General features: G+C 33.8%; 1 protein-coding gene and 1 long non-coding RNA gene across 3 annotated transcripts in view; one reads left to right on the top strand and one right to left on the bottom strand.

Annotated features, from left to right (window-relative positions):
- LOC125674436 (uncharacterized) overlaps positions 1–18,687 on the top strand; it is a 117,283-nt gene that overhangs the window by 2,615 nt on the left and 95,981 nt on the right. The window contains exon 4 of the mRNA XM_056159424.1: positions 18,003–18,176. Within this exon, the coding sequence (XP_056015399.1) occupies positions 18,003–18,176 (174 nt within the window). The remainder of the gene's footprint in view (positions 1–18,002; positions 18,177–18,687) is intronic.
- LOC130053016 (uncharacterized) lies at positions 5,699–16,325 on the bottom strand. 2 transcript variants are annotated; one of them, XR_008801449.1, is made up of 3 exons: positions 16,141–16,325; positions 10,001–10,213; positions 5,699–5,833 (listed from the first exon to the last, which is right to left on the bottom strand). It is a non-coding gene; the product is annotated as an uncharacterized LOC130053016 (long non-coding RNA). The 2 variants fall into 2 exon arrangements; XR_008801450.1 differs by lacking the exon at positions 16,141–16,325 and adding an exon at positions 14,277–14,434.

The raw sequence follows: 18,687 nt of genomic DNA, 5'->3' as shown, positions 1-18,687 counted from the left end.
TTCACCGACCGTATAAGATATTAAATGAGAGCAATTACGAAATATGCTGATAAATTTGATCATACATGTATGTTATCACCTAACAATTTGATCATTTTGTTACCTCGCCTTACCATCCAGGGCCATAATTTGAATAAATCTGAATCTGCACTACCTGATGATGGTTGCATATTAATGGGGCCAATCACAGTCATGATGTGATGAAACAATACTTTAAACATTGTCTCCATTTTCAAAAACAAACAAAATACTTTTTTGTTAAGAATCATTAATAGTATTAAAATTAATTTTCATAAAAAACATGTTTCTATTTTATTTTTTTTCAAAGTTCGTTAAGTCACATATCAATCCCGCACGAACATAGCTAAAAGTTAAAAAGTTAAATAGGGGGTTGGATGGATAGGTAAAGTTGACGTCACATTTGTCTGAAACTTCTTATTTAGCAAGAAAATTAGTTATGCCTTCAATTCATGATTTATTTGTGTTCTTATTCGTTTCACTCAATCGAACATAAACCATTTATAAAATGAATACAAACAAGTTAAATAGGATGTTTAGCACTCTTACCTGTATGTGCAGTTTAATTGTTTCTAATAATTCGATGCACAATTACAAAGTATATACATTCTTTTTTATGCAATTATCTCAGAATGCTACAAATAAAGAATAACAAAATTAATATGATAAAATTAACAATTCAATGTATGCATTACAATGGACGGGTAGATGAGACTTAACAGACTGCACGAGAAAGAGCCTTAGAATGACTTTACCTGTATGAAATACCTTACACGAGTTATAACAGCCCGTGTTATGAATATTAATGTCACCTAACTATATGACAATGCTAACGACCAATAGATGTAGGAAATAATCAATACGTACACGTGTTTGAGTATCTTCAATAATTACATATCCATCGGTTAAACACATCGTCGCTAGCAACAGTTATCGAGTCCGGTATTACCTACCCTTTCCACCTTAAATATTGGAAGCTCACCGATTGGTTGATTAAGAAACAAAAATAATTACGAAGACGAAGATTTTTTTTCATCATCCATGCATGGCATTTGACATAGTGTAAACGGAGACAATAGGCGTGGCTTGATATGATGCAATTAAAGCTGTATGACCCGATATTCATGTATTATTTCTGTACATAATTACTTTAAAACAGATTAATTACTTTACAAAATTATCAACTTTTCATTAATTACATGCTTGAAAACATCTCCATGTAAAAGAAAACAGTGAAAATATTATTTAGAAAGTAAATATAGTGTGGTACATAGATGCAAGGTGAAGATAACGAACAGTGATCAATCTCATAACTCCTACAAGCAATACAAAATAGATAGTTGGGCAAACACGGACCCCTGGACACACCAGAGGTGGGATCAGGTGCCTAGGAGGAGTAAGCATCCCCTGTTGACCGGTCACACCCGCCGCGAGCCCCATATCCTGATCAGGTAAACGGAGTAATCCGCAGTCAAAATCAGTGTGCCAAGAACGGCTTAACAATCGGTATGAAACACGTCAGACAGCATTTGACCCAATGCGAGGTTGTATTGACGAACTCGATCGTTATAACGACCATAGAATTTGCGAAATGCTCATCCGGAAAACCTTGGACATTTCAGCCAAAGCACGGTGTAAGGCCCGAGGTGTTCCGGGTAACGCATAAATTATACAGTGTTAGACGTCTATAAATAGGCCTACGCCCGACAAGGGAATCCCAACATGATGTATTAACTCAGACGCAACTGTCTAGTTTTAGGGCTGAAAGAGCGTAAACAACGAATTACTAAGATGCATTTGATATTTTTATTACTATTAAGCTTATGGCACGTTGCTGTTGTAACAAACTACACAGCTTTACACAGATAAGAACACCGATGATATGTAAGTTTGAACTGGTAACGCGACTGTCACTTGTAATGACAGGGTGACGCAATTGTTTGTAAACACCGATTTAGAATTAAATATTTTTTGTTAAAACAGGTGAAATAATGTATGATATGTCATACAGCCTCATAACTACATACGTGAGATGATTTAATAGCGTTTTACGAGATGGAAAAATATGTAATTCGGATCATACAGCTTCAAACCTAGTATTTGCGCCACTATCTATCGCTACTAGAAAAAAAAAATATCGGCTAATAAATCGATGTTCCATGTAAAAATAACAATCTTTGTATGAAATAATAAATTGAAGGGAAAAGTACGTCTTCTATGACGCGAAGTGTGTCTCCGTTACTACGTGCCTAACGATTGATTGATAATAAGGGAGGGTGAAGATAACGAACAGTGATCAATCTCAATCATACTCCCGCAAGCAATACTAAATAGATAGTTGGGCAAACACGGACCCCTGGATACACCAGAGAAGGGATCAGGTGCCTAGGAGGAGTAAGCATCCCTTGTCAACCGGTCGCACCCGCCGTAAGCCCCATATCCTGACAAGTGATAATTTACGGTATCATTACGGTACCATTGCAGGGTGGTCGGTTGTTAAGCGGAATGAATCGAGAATATCTACCAAGCTGAGTAAATATCCACGTACGGTAGATGAAATTCACATTATACAAATTTTGAGATTGATGACATAGATCACTATCTTTACCTTTTCATTGTGCTTTGATTTGCTTTTAAGTCGCGTTCCGCTACTAAACATTAGAGAGTCATGGTTTTTGGTACTAGGATATTCGCTTGCAATATTTTGGTCCTTACAGAGAATTGCTTTTAAGTCGTGTTCTGTTACTAAACATTAGAGAGTCATGGTTTTTGGTACTAGGATATTCGCTTGCAATATTTTGGTCCTTACAGAGAATTGCTTTTAAGTCGTGTTCTGTTACTAAACGTTAGAGAATCATGTTTTTTGGTATTAGGATGTTCGCTTGCAGTAGTCAAAAAGGATAATTGAATCGGGGAGAATCTTTTTTTTATCAGACATGAATCGGCTTTAGTCTTCATTAATTTGTAGACATCAGTTGCTCAATTAATGCATAATTTCCGAAATTTCTTTTTCTGAAGAGTTCGAAATGTTTCGATATTCCGTAGTTTATTTTCGGAACTCATACAACGTCCTATGATTATGAATAATTAGAAATGGTGCTTGGAGAGAGGAAATTAGCTTAACTGTTTTTCATCTGATTGGGTTAAATAACATAATTGAAATAAAGTGTATTACTCAAAGCTTGTTATAAATCATATGTTTGTTTTATTTTATTTAGAAATGTAAAAGCTTTAAAGACAGTTTGTGCGAACAGAGTTTGATAGACATACATAGAGGTCACGCTGATTGTAATCTTTTTTTTATCAAATGAATATACTGCGTGTAATTATAAAAGCTTAGTAATTGTTAACGTCATATAATATTTTCCATCATATATCCGTTATTGTTGCTATAATAGAGAATAATTATACCGTATTTGATGATGTGTCATGAAATGTACGCTTTGCTTTGTTTACTGTATTGCATGTACATGTACATGTCAATTTGCATCAAATGCGTTTTCCTGGAGGTCAATGGAGATCACAAGCAAATACGATGCAGATTGGAAATTGAACTCAAGCGGTAGCTGAATGGTATCTGAGAGCATTCGCTTCGTAACCGGGAGTCTTATCTTCACCAACAATTTTCGCATAATACATTTCTCAGCCTGAAGTATCCCGATCAACAAAGCTAACCCTTTCTGATCTAACGCTAAGGATTTGCGTAGTATAATTTCATTTAATTACTTTTAGAGAAATTTGAGTTTGTTTTATTTTTTTTATCCATAATTTTTTTATTGAAATGTTTGTAATTTGCAACTTTGCTCTTTCGTATTCACGGTTGTTTTTATTTAAACTCGGAACGTTTGTAAGATAATTTAGTTTGTATAACCATTATATTTCTAACTGAAGTATACATGTGTCAATTTCACTTTCATTCAAACACTACTCGTTTCTGCAAAATGTTTTTCATCCTCGTTTTCATCAGTTTTTGATATTTTTTTTTCGATTCTATTTCACATCTTGAGGCATTTCATGTTCAAAAGTGTTATTAATGTTTTCTAATTAAGATGTTTGAAACTATATTTTTGACGCATCTATATCAACTATTCGCTGACGCAATAGCTACTCCGAATTGTCGTTCCTTGCTCTCACATATACCTCTGTCAACGTCTTGAGGCTTTTACAACGTTATTGTAATAGTGGCACGTGTGCCCAAAAAAGTATGGCATCGAGTTCAGTTACAAAAAATATAAGTAAATAAATAAATATTGAACAGATGTCAAGTCTTTTTGTGACAAAATAAGCATTGATTTGGGTTGAAACGTGGATATTAGGTCGTTCTCTTGCACCAGGCCTATACATAGATACATAAAAAATTCATAGTAATGGAGAAAAATACATATAGTTGCTTGTCCGACACTTTCCCGATATTTTATAAAGTAGCACTTAGTTTTATTAGCCGTAAAAGATGAATTTACATGTGGAATGACATTACGTAGTTTGAGACGTTGACATAGGACGGTAGATATATGCGAGTGTAAGGAACGATAACTCTGGGCAGAAATTAATTGTGATGTTTTAGTAAGGACTTTCGCGACGTTGCTGATCTCCTCAATATGAAGCGTTTTTATGATCTACAAAATAGATTTAGATTTTATATTGCAGTTATATTACAACAAAAATACATATATCGGTCTGGATAGTACATAACTTGAAATGTAAAAGCCCCGAATTAGATATCTGATTGTTCCAAAGATTAACACAAAATTAGCATATGAGGGCATACAATGAAACAACCACTTCAATATTTTACTAATTCACCGAGTTATTTCTATATGCGTTACCCTAGCCATACATATTGATTAAGGTTCCTTTACCCTAGTCATAAATTTGCCTTACCTTAATCATGCTCGAATTTCAAAACCTCTGTATCGTTGTAATAGGCGCTGATCATGCAAATATTATGCAATATTTACCTTCTACTATAGACTATTACAACATTAACCACCACTTTTGCAATATATACTTCATATATTTTTATATTAGGCGTACAATAACAGAAGCGTACTTGTCTATCTCAATCTTGGAACAGGGTACCGTACTTTACCATAGTTCTTTTCTACACGGTAATACATAAGTTTCTCAATTCTATATAAAGAATATTTCCTGAAAACATGGCTTTTCTTAACATCCAGTATTTATCCCTGCCCTCTTTTAATGGTTTTTAGATCAACCGTATGAATTAAAGATGTATAGTGCCTCTATCATATGATCTCCGGCCCCTTGTGTGTGTTAAGATTCCGCCGTTCTTCGCCCTAATACCTGCCGATCCCAAACGCCCAGTGCGCATCACGAGAACTCACATCTTTTCTGTAGGTAGTGTAGGGAAAGACCACGTCCGTGTGGACATGTTCTCGTTACTCCCGACTCTCAGGAGCACAGGGACAACGTCCACGGCGGTCTCGAACGCACTCTTGCATTAAAATCGAATGTACATTTTTAATAAATATATTTCATTGGTACATTGAAATATAAGGCTTATGTCATGTTTCGTTTATTTGTTTTCAGTTTTAAAATATAGCAGAAATGTAGGGGTGCGTCCATTAGCTAGTCTCCTAAAATGAGTACAGCCAAAATTATGCCTACAGACAAATCGACAGACAGACAGACCAACAGACAGACATGGCGATTCTAATATACCCTCCTAAACTTCATTTGCTTGGGAATAACAAAATATAATACAAATTATGACATACAAATACCTCGCTTTTTTCTTCCCAACTTCCTAGATGAGCTTGGGGGCCTCAGTATCTGCATTCCCTCTGAATATAGTCTACAACATTGAAGAGATAAAGCTTTAAAATGTTTGTACTTCTGTAAGTTACTATTAACAAAATGTAAATGAACTTTAAATATGTAATATACATATTGCGTTTTCCAAACACATAAACAAGTTACTTCCACCCTGTGTATGTGGGGACTCGGGCAAGTGTTGATGTCTCTATTTGAGTGAAATCCAATAACAAGAATATTAGTAATTGCTTCCCCAAACTGCATCTAACCAATGAAGTTGAACTACTTCATGTAACAAATGACTTGCACAATGATATATAACTTTTGAAATAAAGGTTCTTTTCTATATAAGGTACATGTTGAGTGACCTTGATCTTTCCAAAATGATCTTTAGTGACCTAATCATTTGAAATTTATTAAGTTGCCTATTTAACTTATCTGTGTAATATATGGTCAATACCTATTCAAAAACATTTTCCTTGTTAAATATAACCTTATTTTATTACCAAACATTTTGTCTTCACGCCGCACAACACAGTACACGTTAACATTATTTCACATTAGGAAATACTGGTCCAATCATTTTAAATATTGAATGTTTTTAAATCTTCTTTTTTTTAAATGCATTCATTATTTCTAAGTTACATTTTAATTTCTGAGATGCAGGGTGGTGAGTAGGAATGTTATTTTTGAAATCATCACAATTAAATCACATCAAGATTGTGAAACTAAATTCAACATGCTTTAAACCAAATTTCAATGTGTTGATTGAGAGACAAAAGATTTTTGAAATCCAAATATAAACTTTGAATATTTTAGAAAGAGATAACAATGTTAAAAAGTTCTTGGATATCAACATGGTTGGTTACTACAGGCTTCTCAAAAGAATTGATCACTTTGTATTGACATTGAAACTCACTTAACAGTTTAAGTGTGTGAAAAATCTGTATTGACAATGAAACTCACTACATGTGTGTGATAAATCTGTATTGACATTGAAACTCACTACATGTGTGTGATAAATCTGTATTAACATTGAAACTCAATATATGTGTGTGATAAATCTGTATTGACATTGAAACTCAATATATGTGTGTGATAAATATGTATTGACATTGAAACTCACATGTGTGTGATAAATCTGTATTGACATTGAAACTCACTACATGTGTGTGGTAAATCTGTACTGGCATTGAAACTCACTACATGTGTATTGATCTGTACTGACATTGAAACTCACTACATGTGTGTGATGTGTACTGGCATTTAAACTCACTACACGCATGTGATAAATGCGTACTGGCACTGAAACTCATTACATGTGTGCAAATGTGTACTGGCACTGAAACTCACTGCATGTGTGTGATAAATATATATTGACATAAAACTCACTGCATATATCAGATGTGTTCTAACATTGAAACTTGCTACATGTGTGATAAATGCATATGTATATTGGCATGATATCACGTGTGCATTGCATGTGTGTGATAAATGGAATCCTTCATTCGTATGAATGGGAGATAGGGAAATTCCAACTAAAGGCCAATTTCATTTGTCCAAAACTGGTGTACACTGCATTGCATACGTTATAAAACTGGTGTAAAACAACGCATTGAAAAATAAAATAAACTGTCGAAAACAAAAATATGGCAGAACATGTTATTTTCATTCTTGCCACTTTTATAATATATTCAAATCATCCAAATCCTTGACATAATTCACAAAGATCCCATAAAAGCATGAACATGATACATGCATGCAAACTATATAAACGGTGAAGCTGTTATGCATGAATTCTCATATTTTCAGTTGATGTTAATTTGTTAATCACCTCATATACCCTGACAAACTAGACAGTGATTCCTTATATTTATGTTCCCAGAACTTAGGGTATACTCTGTTCTCAATAACTATACAAGAGATCCTTTATATGCAATCTTTTTAAGATGATTGTACGTACATGTATATCATTTGGATGTGCAGAAAGATAGTATTTTAGTCTGAATGTGCATGCATTGGATTTTGGTACACTAACTTGGGAATCAGTCTAAATTTTTTTTTGTTCTTTGAGATTGTTTAATATTCATATTGTAGGCATTTATTAATTAAGACTTGTAATTTTTAAGATTTTTATTTTTAAGATATTTTTAAGATATTTATTAACTGATCTGCATGTTCAAAATGACCAATCTGCACATGCATGCAAAATTTCATTTTGATTGGATTTAATACTAAAATGTCTGTAACTTTCTTATGAATAAAGTGAATGAGTTGATATCACAGCATAGTAGATAGTATGTGTATCTATATAGATTGGTGTAATACAAAAATGCCAACACTCAGTATATGCATATCCTGTCTTTTGAAGATTCTATATTTTTTCTATATTTCAAGGACCATAAGGTTTATGTTTTTCATTAAATTCTTCTGAAGTTGAGGATTTTAGTATGTCTTGGCACTTACAAATTGGTATGGTTAAAATTACTAGCCAGCATGTGCATGCACAATTGTGCTAAATTTTGATTAGACAATTTCAAAATCTCCACAGCTTTCTTATATATGATGCAAACATGAAATTCAAACTAATTATGCTAATCATATACATGTACATGATACAAATACCTGTTGGATGACACCAACAGAATTACAGATTGACATATGCACATAACGTGCATTGCTTTCTTTCATTTTTTGGTACTGAAATGATCACAACTTTCTTATTAAAGGGTAATTAAATTAAAATGATTTTTTGCTGTTGATTTACAATATGAATACCTACACATGCACACGTCAAGCATTTCATTCTGATTAGTTGCATACGTAATATTTAGATAACTGGTAAATCTCTTATGAATGAGAAAAATGGAATTATATTGACATATTCCAGGTACATACTATAAAAACTTAGAACGTAAGATTATGATTAGTTGTGCAGAAGCACAATGACATAATTTCTTAAATGGGGGGATGTTTGCTTAAACTACTCTCACACATCCTAACTGAAGAGCAACTTGAACTGACCAATGCAAGTCTGTCTTCCATTCTGAGTGATTGATGAAAAGTTCCTGTGGTTTTAAAAACGATAGAAAATGCATTGTTCCTTCAAATATATTGTTGGTGCGAACAGATATTCTAAGTATTTTTACAAACTATGGTCTTTCTCTGATCGATTGAGAGCGGTCGTAAAATCTTATGTCAGTAAAATAAAGGAGACATAATAGAAATTTGAAGGAGTGATTATTGGGATACCAGATCCCCCCCCCCCCCCCCATGTAAATATAGAAGAGAGAGGGTTAATTTGTGATGAGCCACTGTGATGAAATCTCCAAATGTTTTAGATATACATATACAACAATATAAGATAAACAACTTTGTATTCAATATTTGTATTCACCTGAGGATGGATGTTAAAATCCAGAAAGCACTAGCGATTTGAATATATTTTGGAACTGCATATTTTCCTGCTTTTTTATTTAATTATTTTGACTGTGTGATATCAACTCTTTCTATTTGGATTATATATATATATATATAAATTGATGATCAGATGGAGTTCAATCACATAACATTTATTTCTCTACAGGCTGTTTCGTAAGGGGATGGTTTCCCCTCACTCGTCGGGAAAAAAAATGACATCTAACGAAAAACATCCGCATGGCTGAGAATATGTTACACAGAAACATACTGGATAGTTGCTAAGCATGATTACACACAGGATTGAGTAAATAGAAATATATATATATATAGATAGATAGAGAGAGAGAGAGAGAGAGAGAGAGAGAGAGAGAGAGAGAGAGAGAGAGAGAGAGAGAGAATTAAATACACACTAAGTCTTAAGGTTCAAGCCACATAATGCTGTAAATTGTAGGTGGAGGACCTCTGGATAGTGAGTACATGCTGCATAGATGTTCCCTATGACCCCCACCAATGATACATTGCCTGATAATTCATTTAAAAATGTTAAAGGAAAGAAATTCCAATCTTGTTTTTGATATTGCACTTTCTTCTCATTTATTTTGATAAAAGGGGTGCTTAGTTTATTAAATTCCTGAAAAAAAGCAATCGATAGAAAAATGCTGGTTAAATTTCGAATTGGAGCCTAGTAGGAAAAGAATACAGTACCTAAAATTTCTTGTGGTTAAGAAGTTAATTTCGATCTCATGGTGACATGGATGATTATTTATATGTATAATTTGTCACATACTTGACTCCAAGGAGGTTAGGTTCTTCATAATGATATCCCAGCTAGTTCCTCTCTTCTTTCTATGTCTCTACTGGCATTTTGAGACACATAGTTTTTGGGTGGTTTTCCACTCCTATTACAAGCTTCCTTAAACAGCACCTGGGTAGCCACTTTCAGAATCATTTACATGGTTCCCTGCATGTTTCATCTGTATCTCATAATCTGTTGCGTCAACTATGAAAAAGAAACTTGACATTAAAATCAAATGCAAAGAATCTAATGAAACATTAGTTTGCATATACACATGTATTTATATTATTTTTCAATCTAACATTGCATGGTGACACATATGATTAACATATATAACATGGAAATATTTCCTAAACATGGATTATTAAAGTACAAATACATGTATGCATATTTAAGAAATAAGTTTAATTTTTTAAAGTATTTAAGGGCATGAACTGCTGGGTACCTGTAAAGTACGAAACGAAATCGAAACGAAACGAAATCCGCCGAAACGAAACGAAATCTACCGAAACGAAACAGATTGTATAACCGATCTCTTTTAATTATATCAGTTAAGCCGAAGGCCTACATCAAAGGGGAGGCAAATTTTATTGATATGTGGTAACTTTCACAGGGGCCTAAGATGCCATTTTTAATTATTATAATTAAAAGAGTTTGGTTATACATTTTGTTTCATTTCGATTAGGTAGGTTTCGTTTCGTTTCGGTGGGTTTCGTTTCCTTTCGACATATTTCGTTTCGTTTCGGTGGATTTCGTTTCGTTTTGGTATATTTCGTTTCGTTTCGCACTTTACAGGTACCCTGAACTGCTGCGCTTTACGCCAGCATACTTCATGAAGAGTGTTGGTGCTTCATGAAAAGTATGGTGCATGTTTATGCCCTCTGACATGTAAAAAAACATCATGATCTGAATTTTTAACATATTATGAACACTCAACTTAATATATTTAGTGGTACCAGACTACTATACATAAATGTAAGCTTAAATATTCTTGTATGTGTTGCTCTATTTCTACTGAATAGAAGTAGAATAGTATTCTTACTAGGCCTACTATATAATTGATACCAATAGAATTCGAATGCTGGACAACTCGCCCCCAAGACAACTCGCCCCCTCTTAGGACAACTCGCCCTCTCTCAGGACAAGTCGCCCCCTTCTCTTGAGACACTCGCCCCCCAGGGTTTGACATTAACTTTTTGGGGCACTAGACCAATCGGGCTACTTAAAATGATTTTTGCTAGACCTGACCTTACATCCACTAGCCCTGACCAACGTTCCAGAATTTTTTTTTATAAGATTCTCCATATCTAAATACATGTACTTAATTTAAATGAAAAACGTTAAGTTTGAACTAAAATTTGATGCTTTTACTTTCAACCCTATTTTCAGTTTCATTAAATTTTTACCGGCACGGAAATTCTTTAATCCATTTAGAATAAATTGACCTCAATATTTTTTTTTAAATTTCTATTTCATAAGCCCTAGCTGCTTTGTTTCTTCCCAACGTTTTCCTTTTTTTTTCTTTCTTGAGACATCTTTTGCTTTCATTGAGGACGAGATTTCATATTTGATTATATAGACATTCCCGCACATATGTTTAATAAACACTTTCTTATATTCAATTCAAATGAACTGTTTTGGTGTTTTTTTTAATGAAAGTGAATTCAATAATTCTATTTAACCAAAACATAACTTTACACACATTAACAATGTGTAGATGTCGTAGAACATCACTTACGACCGCGACTTATTAGAACTAAAGATAGAGATTATGTCATCATGCGGTTCATTAAATTGCTCGCAAACTCTTTACAGTTATTTTTTTTATGAATAAAATATTTTATGATTTAAAGTAAAGTTTCTTAAATTTGTTCATATTTTTAATACGACCAGTCGGACTAGTAAATAAACATTTTACCCAACCAGACCTATCATTTAGTAGTCTCGGTCGGTCGGGCGTGCCTTAGTGTCAAACCCTGCCCCCAATATTATATATAAATATATTATCACATTTTATTTTTATTTTGTGTGTGTTATTTACACTTTTAACATTTATCAATGATGAAGCATGTAAAACTCTAGTAAACTCGCTAGTTACATCCAGATTAGATTACGGAAATGCATTGCTTTATGGTGTTCATTCTAAACACACCAGCAAACTTCAGAGGGCACAAAACACAGCTGCATGATTAATAACACGCTCAAAAAAATCCGACCATATTACTCCTGTTCTAATAGATCTTCACTGGTTCCCAGTTGAGTACAGAATTCAATATAAGATACTTCCTTCATACTTTCAAATCTCCCAACAACCTATCTCCAGTTTACATAAAGGATATCCTTACAGTTTACAATCCCACACGATCACTAAGATCCGAATCTCTGCATCTTCTCCAGGTACCTCGGACACGTACGAAAACATATGGGGATCGACGTTTGGACAAAGCTGCATCGAGTCTCTGGAATTCTCTGCCTTTTAAACTCAGACAATGTACTTCATTGTCTAATTTTAAAGTGGACCTCAGAATGCATCTCTTTAAATTAGCTTTTAATTTGTGATTATTTTTATATACTTAGTGCTCTTACATACAGCTCTTACAGTGCTGTTAACAAAAAACAAACACCCCCCCCCCCAAAAAAAAAACCCTGCTGTTTGTTATTATGCCTATGTCCTTGTTATGTATTTAATTATTCCTAAGGGTTGTTTTAAATTGTTTCATATGTTATTATGGTAATCATATCATATCGCTATATATTAATAATAATATTTATGCATTTTAATTCTGACACTATGAATATTTTATTCACATGTATGTGCACATCGATTTTATATTATCTTTTCTTTCACATTTGTAAAGCGCTTTAGAGAACTAATGTTGATAGGGCGCTATATAAATCTTTTAATTATACAATTACAATTATAAAGATACGTCTTTTTCTTTCATACTTTAACACGAATGGTAAATTCTAATAGAATTATACATATATTTAATTATTGCATTTCAGAAAAAGTTATATTTTTCATAAATCAATTGGCAAGGAAAATTATATTTACTGATCTTCAGGTAATTGATTAAATGTCTCTAATACTGAGAAAATTTTGAGGGTGTGGGTGTTTCTTTTATCGATATAGTATACATAAGTGTAAAGGTGAAGCATGAATATTCTGATACATGTAATTATCTTTTAATGCATTTCTCAACTAATACCCGTTGAAAAATAAAATTCCCATTTTAGAAATTTTATAACGGCTTTGCTTTACTGATTCTTTTTACGCAGTGTGATTCTTTTTACGCGGTGATTTCAAAGTGTAAAGAACTCTGATGATGAGTAACTCATAACGTTTGAAGTAAATTTATAACAGCTTGGGGGAAATGAAACAATTAGATTTAACAACAGACGCAGATTATTGATAATTATACTACGTCAGCTGTAGACCAAGCTAATACTCTCCCTATACCAAACGCTAACTTGTTTCCGCTGAAATTATATATTTTACATGTACATAAAAGTGATGATGAATTTACTGAACCCAAACACTGGATTTCCACTAAAATCGTTCGTCTTGCATAAAAAGACATGAAGTTCGGTGTTAATGTGAACACGTCTTATTGTCTGTGATGTATATACTATCTATAAGAAATTCATTAATTTTTGGTAATACACCTCTTGGATTTAGACCAAAAATAATAATTGTAAACATGTATGATATGTAGGAGCGAATTATCTCAAGAGAGGGGGCGAGTTGTCCCGAAGAGGGGGCGAGTTGTCTTGAGGGCGGGTTGTCTTAGGGGCGAGTTGTCCCGATGAGGGGGTGAGTTGTCTTGAGGGCGAGTTGTCTTGGGGGCGAGTTGTCCTGATACCTAGAATTCATATACACACTATGGCAAAAATATTACAATGTAGGTTCATTGTTAATATTATTAAAATATCATACATACATGTATATCATACTATTTTACCACTACCCCTACAACAGACATGGGCAATACTCATTATACTGCACAGGTATTTTAATCAATAAATATATATAAATAAATAAAAGGAAAAAACTCTATCTCTATAAATAGATGATAAATACACTATATATCTATCTATATGCATCCCCCCTCCCATTTTTCTATTTGTATCCATTTACAGATTAACAGCTGATTAAAAATTCAGATACCTGTAAATACTGGTAAACAGACAGACAGACAATGGTAATACATGTATATGCAGCACTGACTGATGTCTATAAACAATGATATCCTCATTTTATACTTACTAATACATAACTTTAAACACAGCACTAAGAAAATAATCTGACCCCTTTTTTTTCTTCTTCAGTCGGTCTACGGCACGAGAAAAATAATCTCCAAGTGCTGACAAATTCAAAAACTTCTGAATTTTTAACAATACTATTTTACATTTGTAAATGGTGCAAAATACAAATAATATTTTGAAACATAGGCTACACAAAATTGATTTACATAACTTCATTTATTTGAGAGTGTGAAATAACAAGAGTGTGAAGATTAAAACACTGTTACGTAATCGTTAGAGATGTCTATGAAACTCACGATAACATGTACCCAGTTCGAATCTCGTAATGGATTTATTATTTTTTTTTCAAAATTTTATTTTTAGAAATACATATAAATAGTATCTGATTTCTTACAATTGAATAAGTAAAAAAAATAAACAAAGATAAAAAATGTCATTTCTGCAACTTTATATGAAATTTACAAAAAGCCCTGGGGATCTTCCCCACTCGATTGAACAGTCTGTACATGTTCTGGTGCCGGTGTTGCGGTGATCGCTGTCGCTAGTGTTCAGGGTCGCTCTAAAAATAGCGGTAGCCCTTGACCGAAACCCCTTTATTTTTTTTAATGTAAGTTACACCGATTTGGCAACACTCTGAGAGAGAGAGAGAAATCCGGATCTGCTCTTGCCTTTTCATAAATTCAGTGAACTAGATTGGAGTTTCCATTTACTTAAAAAGTATATCTTCTTAACAGGACAAACATTGATAATTTAACATGAATTTGGTCTGTTATGAAAACACTGGATCTAGCTGCATGCACAAATGGGGATGGGGTTGGAGAGAAGAAAGGGGGGGGGGACTTCATTTTGGGACAAATTACTTTATTTTTCATTCTATTCATATTGATGAGAGACACTTGAACCGCACATACTTTAAATGTCCTTGTCCCATTTGATTTCAACACCCTTTATTTGGAAATTTCTTTCAACGCCTATAAATCAACATATTATATAAAGTTGTTTATAGCCATGGCGTAAAGTCAACCATCAGATAAATTAACCCAAAATCTTTGCAACTGGTCGATGTTGGAACAAAATGAAATCTAAACAATTTCTTAAAATAAGGTAAACAATATTTTCCCCAAGAACTTGTTTAACCGCGCTTGACCACACCTTCCTTATTAAGGGGAAAGAGGCTGGAGCTATCCACCGGTTACCAGTTAATAATATCCAAAAATAGTGGTAATAAAGACCCAATTTTTTGGAGCTATGTACTTGTTTAATTTTCTTTGATATTGTCGCTTTGAAACGGGGTTTATATCTTTGAAAATATTGAAAATATTTTGCCAAGCTAAGATAGAATATTCTAAAGAGGAAATTCCAGTTGTTCGTCAGTTTGTTATATATCAATGTTATACATTAAGATACGCATATTCATCAAAGAATGACAAATATACTGTGTATAATAATTCAATTCTTATTTAATATTTAGAGAATTGTTGCTTTTAACGATGTTCATATGTCTAAAAAAAAAACGTGTACACCGATATTGTATTGAAGATGAAATTCTAACTATTCCTTGATTCTGTATTTGTAAAACATTTTGTCAAATCAATGATAAACCAAAATACTGAAGATAATCATGATGATATAAAACAAACACAAAAACATACAGAAAATGAAAACCATTGAACTATTTAAGCTTACACGCATCTAATTGTATCTTAGTCGTGTCAAAGGTCAACTTACTTTTTCTCACCATTACTGCAGAATACCGATACATCACATACCCCAATGTATTCAAACTAAACGGACGGGAACAAAAATATCAATTTTAAATCATTAATTGACTACTTATATTCAATTAAATAAACAAAAACACTTACATTTGCATTGTCATCCACTCGACCTCGTTTCCTTAGGAAGTTGAATTTGCGCATGCGCGAGAATGTGGCAAGGATGCAAAGTGTGTAAGCACCCCATTATGGCTCGGTGTTGTGTGTAACAAAAGTCGTGTGTAACCCGGAAACTCACACTATACAAAATTTTGTATTTTCTGGGTAAAACACGATGAAAAATTCCGATTTCAAGGGGTCTCCAAACCTACGACACACTTTTGGGTCGTAGGTTCTGAAAATGTCGTAGGTTGCTCGTGTGTAACCTTATACGTGTCGTAAGTGTCGGCATAGTGCGCGAACACACACACACACACACACAGAGAGAGAGAGAGAGAGAGAGAGAGAGAGAGAGAGAGAGAGAGAGAGAGAGAGAGAGAGAGAGAATCTACATAATCTACCGTTTCATATTCTTCATAGTAATGCATACACATTTCAAAATCCTTAACTTACCTTGAAAAATATTGACCACCAAAAATTAAAAAAGAAATAATAATAATATTGAAAAGAACTTGAATTTTCAGATTTGATATCCATTGAATACCCCCTCCCCCGAAAGCAACACTGCAAAATATAAAATAATTCTGCCAACTATGTTCCCGATTATAACCTTATTCAATTGGACTTGCTTTTATTCTTAATTTAGTTCTATATCTTGTATAATGCATGTATGTATTTATGTATCACATCAAATTTTAAAGCAAACGAGTTCGGTGTGCATTGAAGGTTTGTCTCATTTGGGATGAATTTATGTGAAAGTTTTTACATTTACCGATAGCCCGCGGATAAGTGTTGAACCCGAAGGAATACAGCGGGAAAAAACAGATTGAAACAGAAGCAATGGAGTTCAGCTTCTCCATCGTTAACTTCTCATATTTATGTAGCAATATTCCATAATCACCTGCATATAGTGTTATCTCTCAACTGATTCGATATGCAAGAGTTTGTTCTGGATATGATCAGTTTTTAAATCGAGGCAAGCTACAGACAAACAAGCTGATGGTGTAGGGTTTCAGCAGTCATGTTTAAAGTCAGCATTTCGCAAATTATAGGGTCGTTATAACGATCTAGTTTACTAATACAACTGATCATTGGGTGAAATGCTGTCTGACGTGTTTCATACCGATTGTCAGACCTTTCGTGGCACACACATTTTGAAAGGATAACTCCGTTTACCTGATCAGGGTATAGGGATCAAGGCAGATGTGACTGGTCGACAGGGGATGCTTACTCCTCCTAGGCACCTGATCTCACCTCTGGTATATCCAGGGGACCGTGTTTGCCCAACTATCTATTTTGTATTGCCTATGGGATTTATGAGATTGATCACTGTTCGTTATCTTCACCTTTCATCTGGCAATGCCGACATTTCAAAATCCTTGTCAACGCTATGTAAATTCTTACATACGTTTAATCAATTTATGATGCAGAATGTCAAGATATAATTGTTTTACCTCTTGTGAACAAATTTCCAAAATTTAGATTTTATTCATAACAAAGGTTTTTTATCGGGTTTTTGGTGTTATTTTAGCTACGTTAATCATTATAATTCTTAAATTCTGTTCCGTTTTCCGTTCCGTCTCGTTTTCCGTTCCGTGTTTTTGCAACATCCTGCCCAGACACGTTATGTCTGATATTAAGGCCATATGTTTGAGCGAGGCTCGAACTTAGACCTACCAACTGCAAAATAATTACTCTACCACTAAGTTACAACAAATTATAGGTCAACGTTACTTCCAATCACCATTGTAATTTGTGCAAAGTGTAAAAGCTATCTTTTGTCATGTATATCTAGATATTTTCCCGTATATCACGTGATGCATTCATATAATTAACAACGACTTTTGTTTTAGTAAAGGTACCTGAAGCCATGTGGTATATGTGTAAAGATGAGAATGAAAAGTGGATAGGATTTAAAGGATTTGTACAACAACATATGGAACTGTGCCAGAAAAGCATCGCTGAATTGAATTTAGGCAGTCTCCTGGGATCATACCTGATTGGCTTTGGGACAGGAAATGAAATAGGTAATGTCTAACACGTGTTTCTTAGATTTAACATCTGAGGAGGTTTGTCTTTTAGCAGACATCGAATTATCATTAAATGATATATACTTAAATATACATAACACGGTACGTATCTTGCTACATGTATATCAATCTATCGTATTATACGAACCAATGGCAACTGAACATTTATAAGCATACCAAATGTAGAATAATATGTTTACGGTGTGACCGTTGAAACGAACGAATACCCAGAACATCTTCCAGCACGTCTTGGGGCAATTCATTTAACACGGAAATATAGCGCAGTTAATGTAAACAGTGCACGGTGACGTCATCATCAACTGCGATTGTTTTTCTTTCAAATCAAGCAATTATCCACAACAAAACGTACGAAGGTATGGGAAAGCTTGTCTGGAATCTAAAATCAGTTGTGGTACTTTTTAAACTACTCACTTTTTTATCTACGGGCTTGTCAATGAAGTATACCGCAGTGGCGGCGACATTTTCCGGAAGCATTATGGGTAGTCCC

Source organism: Ostrea edulis, chromosome 3, assembly GCF_947568905.1.
Source record: "Ostrea edulis chromosome 3, xbOstEdul1.1, whole genome shotgun sequence".
In the NCBI taxonomy this organism is placed as follows: domain Eukaryota; kingdom Metazoa; phylum Mollusca; class Bivalvia; order Ostreida; family Ostreidae; genus Ostrea; species Ostrea edulis.
The sequence above is the reverse complement of the archived record's forward strand: the minus strand, read 5'-3'. Positions and strand labels throughout refer to the sequence as shown.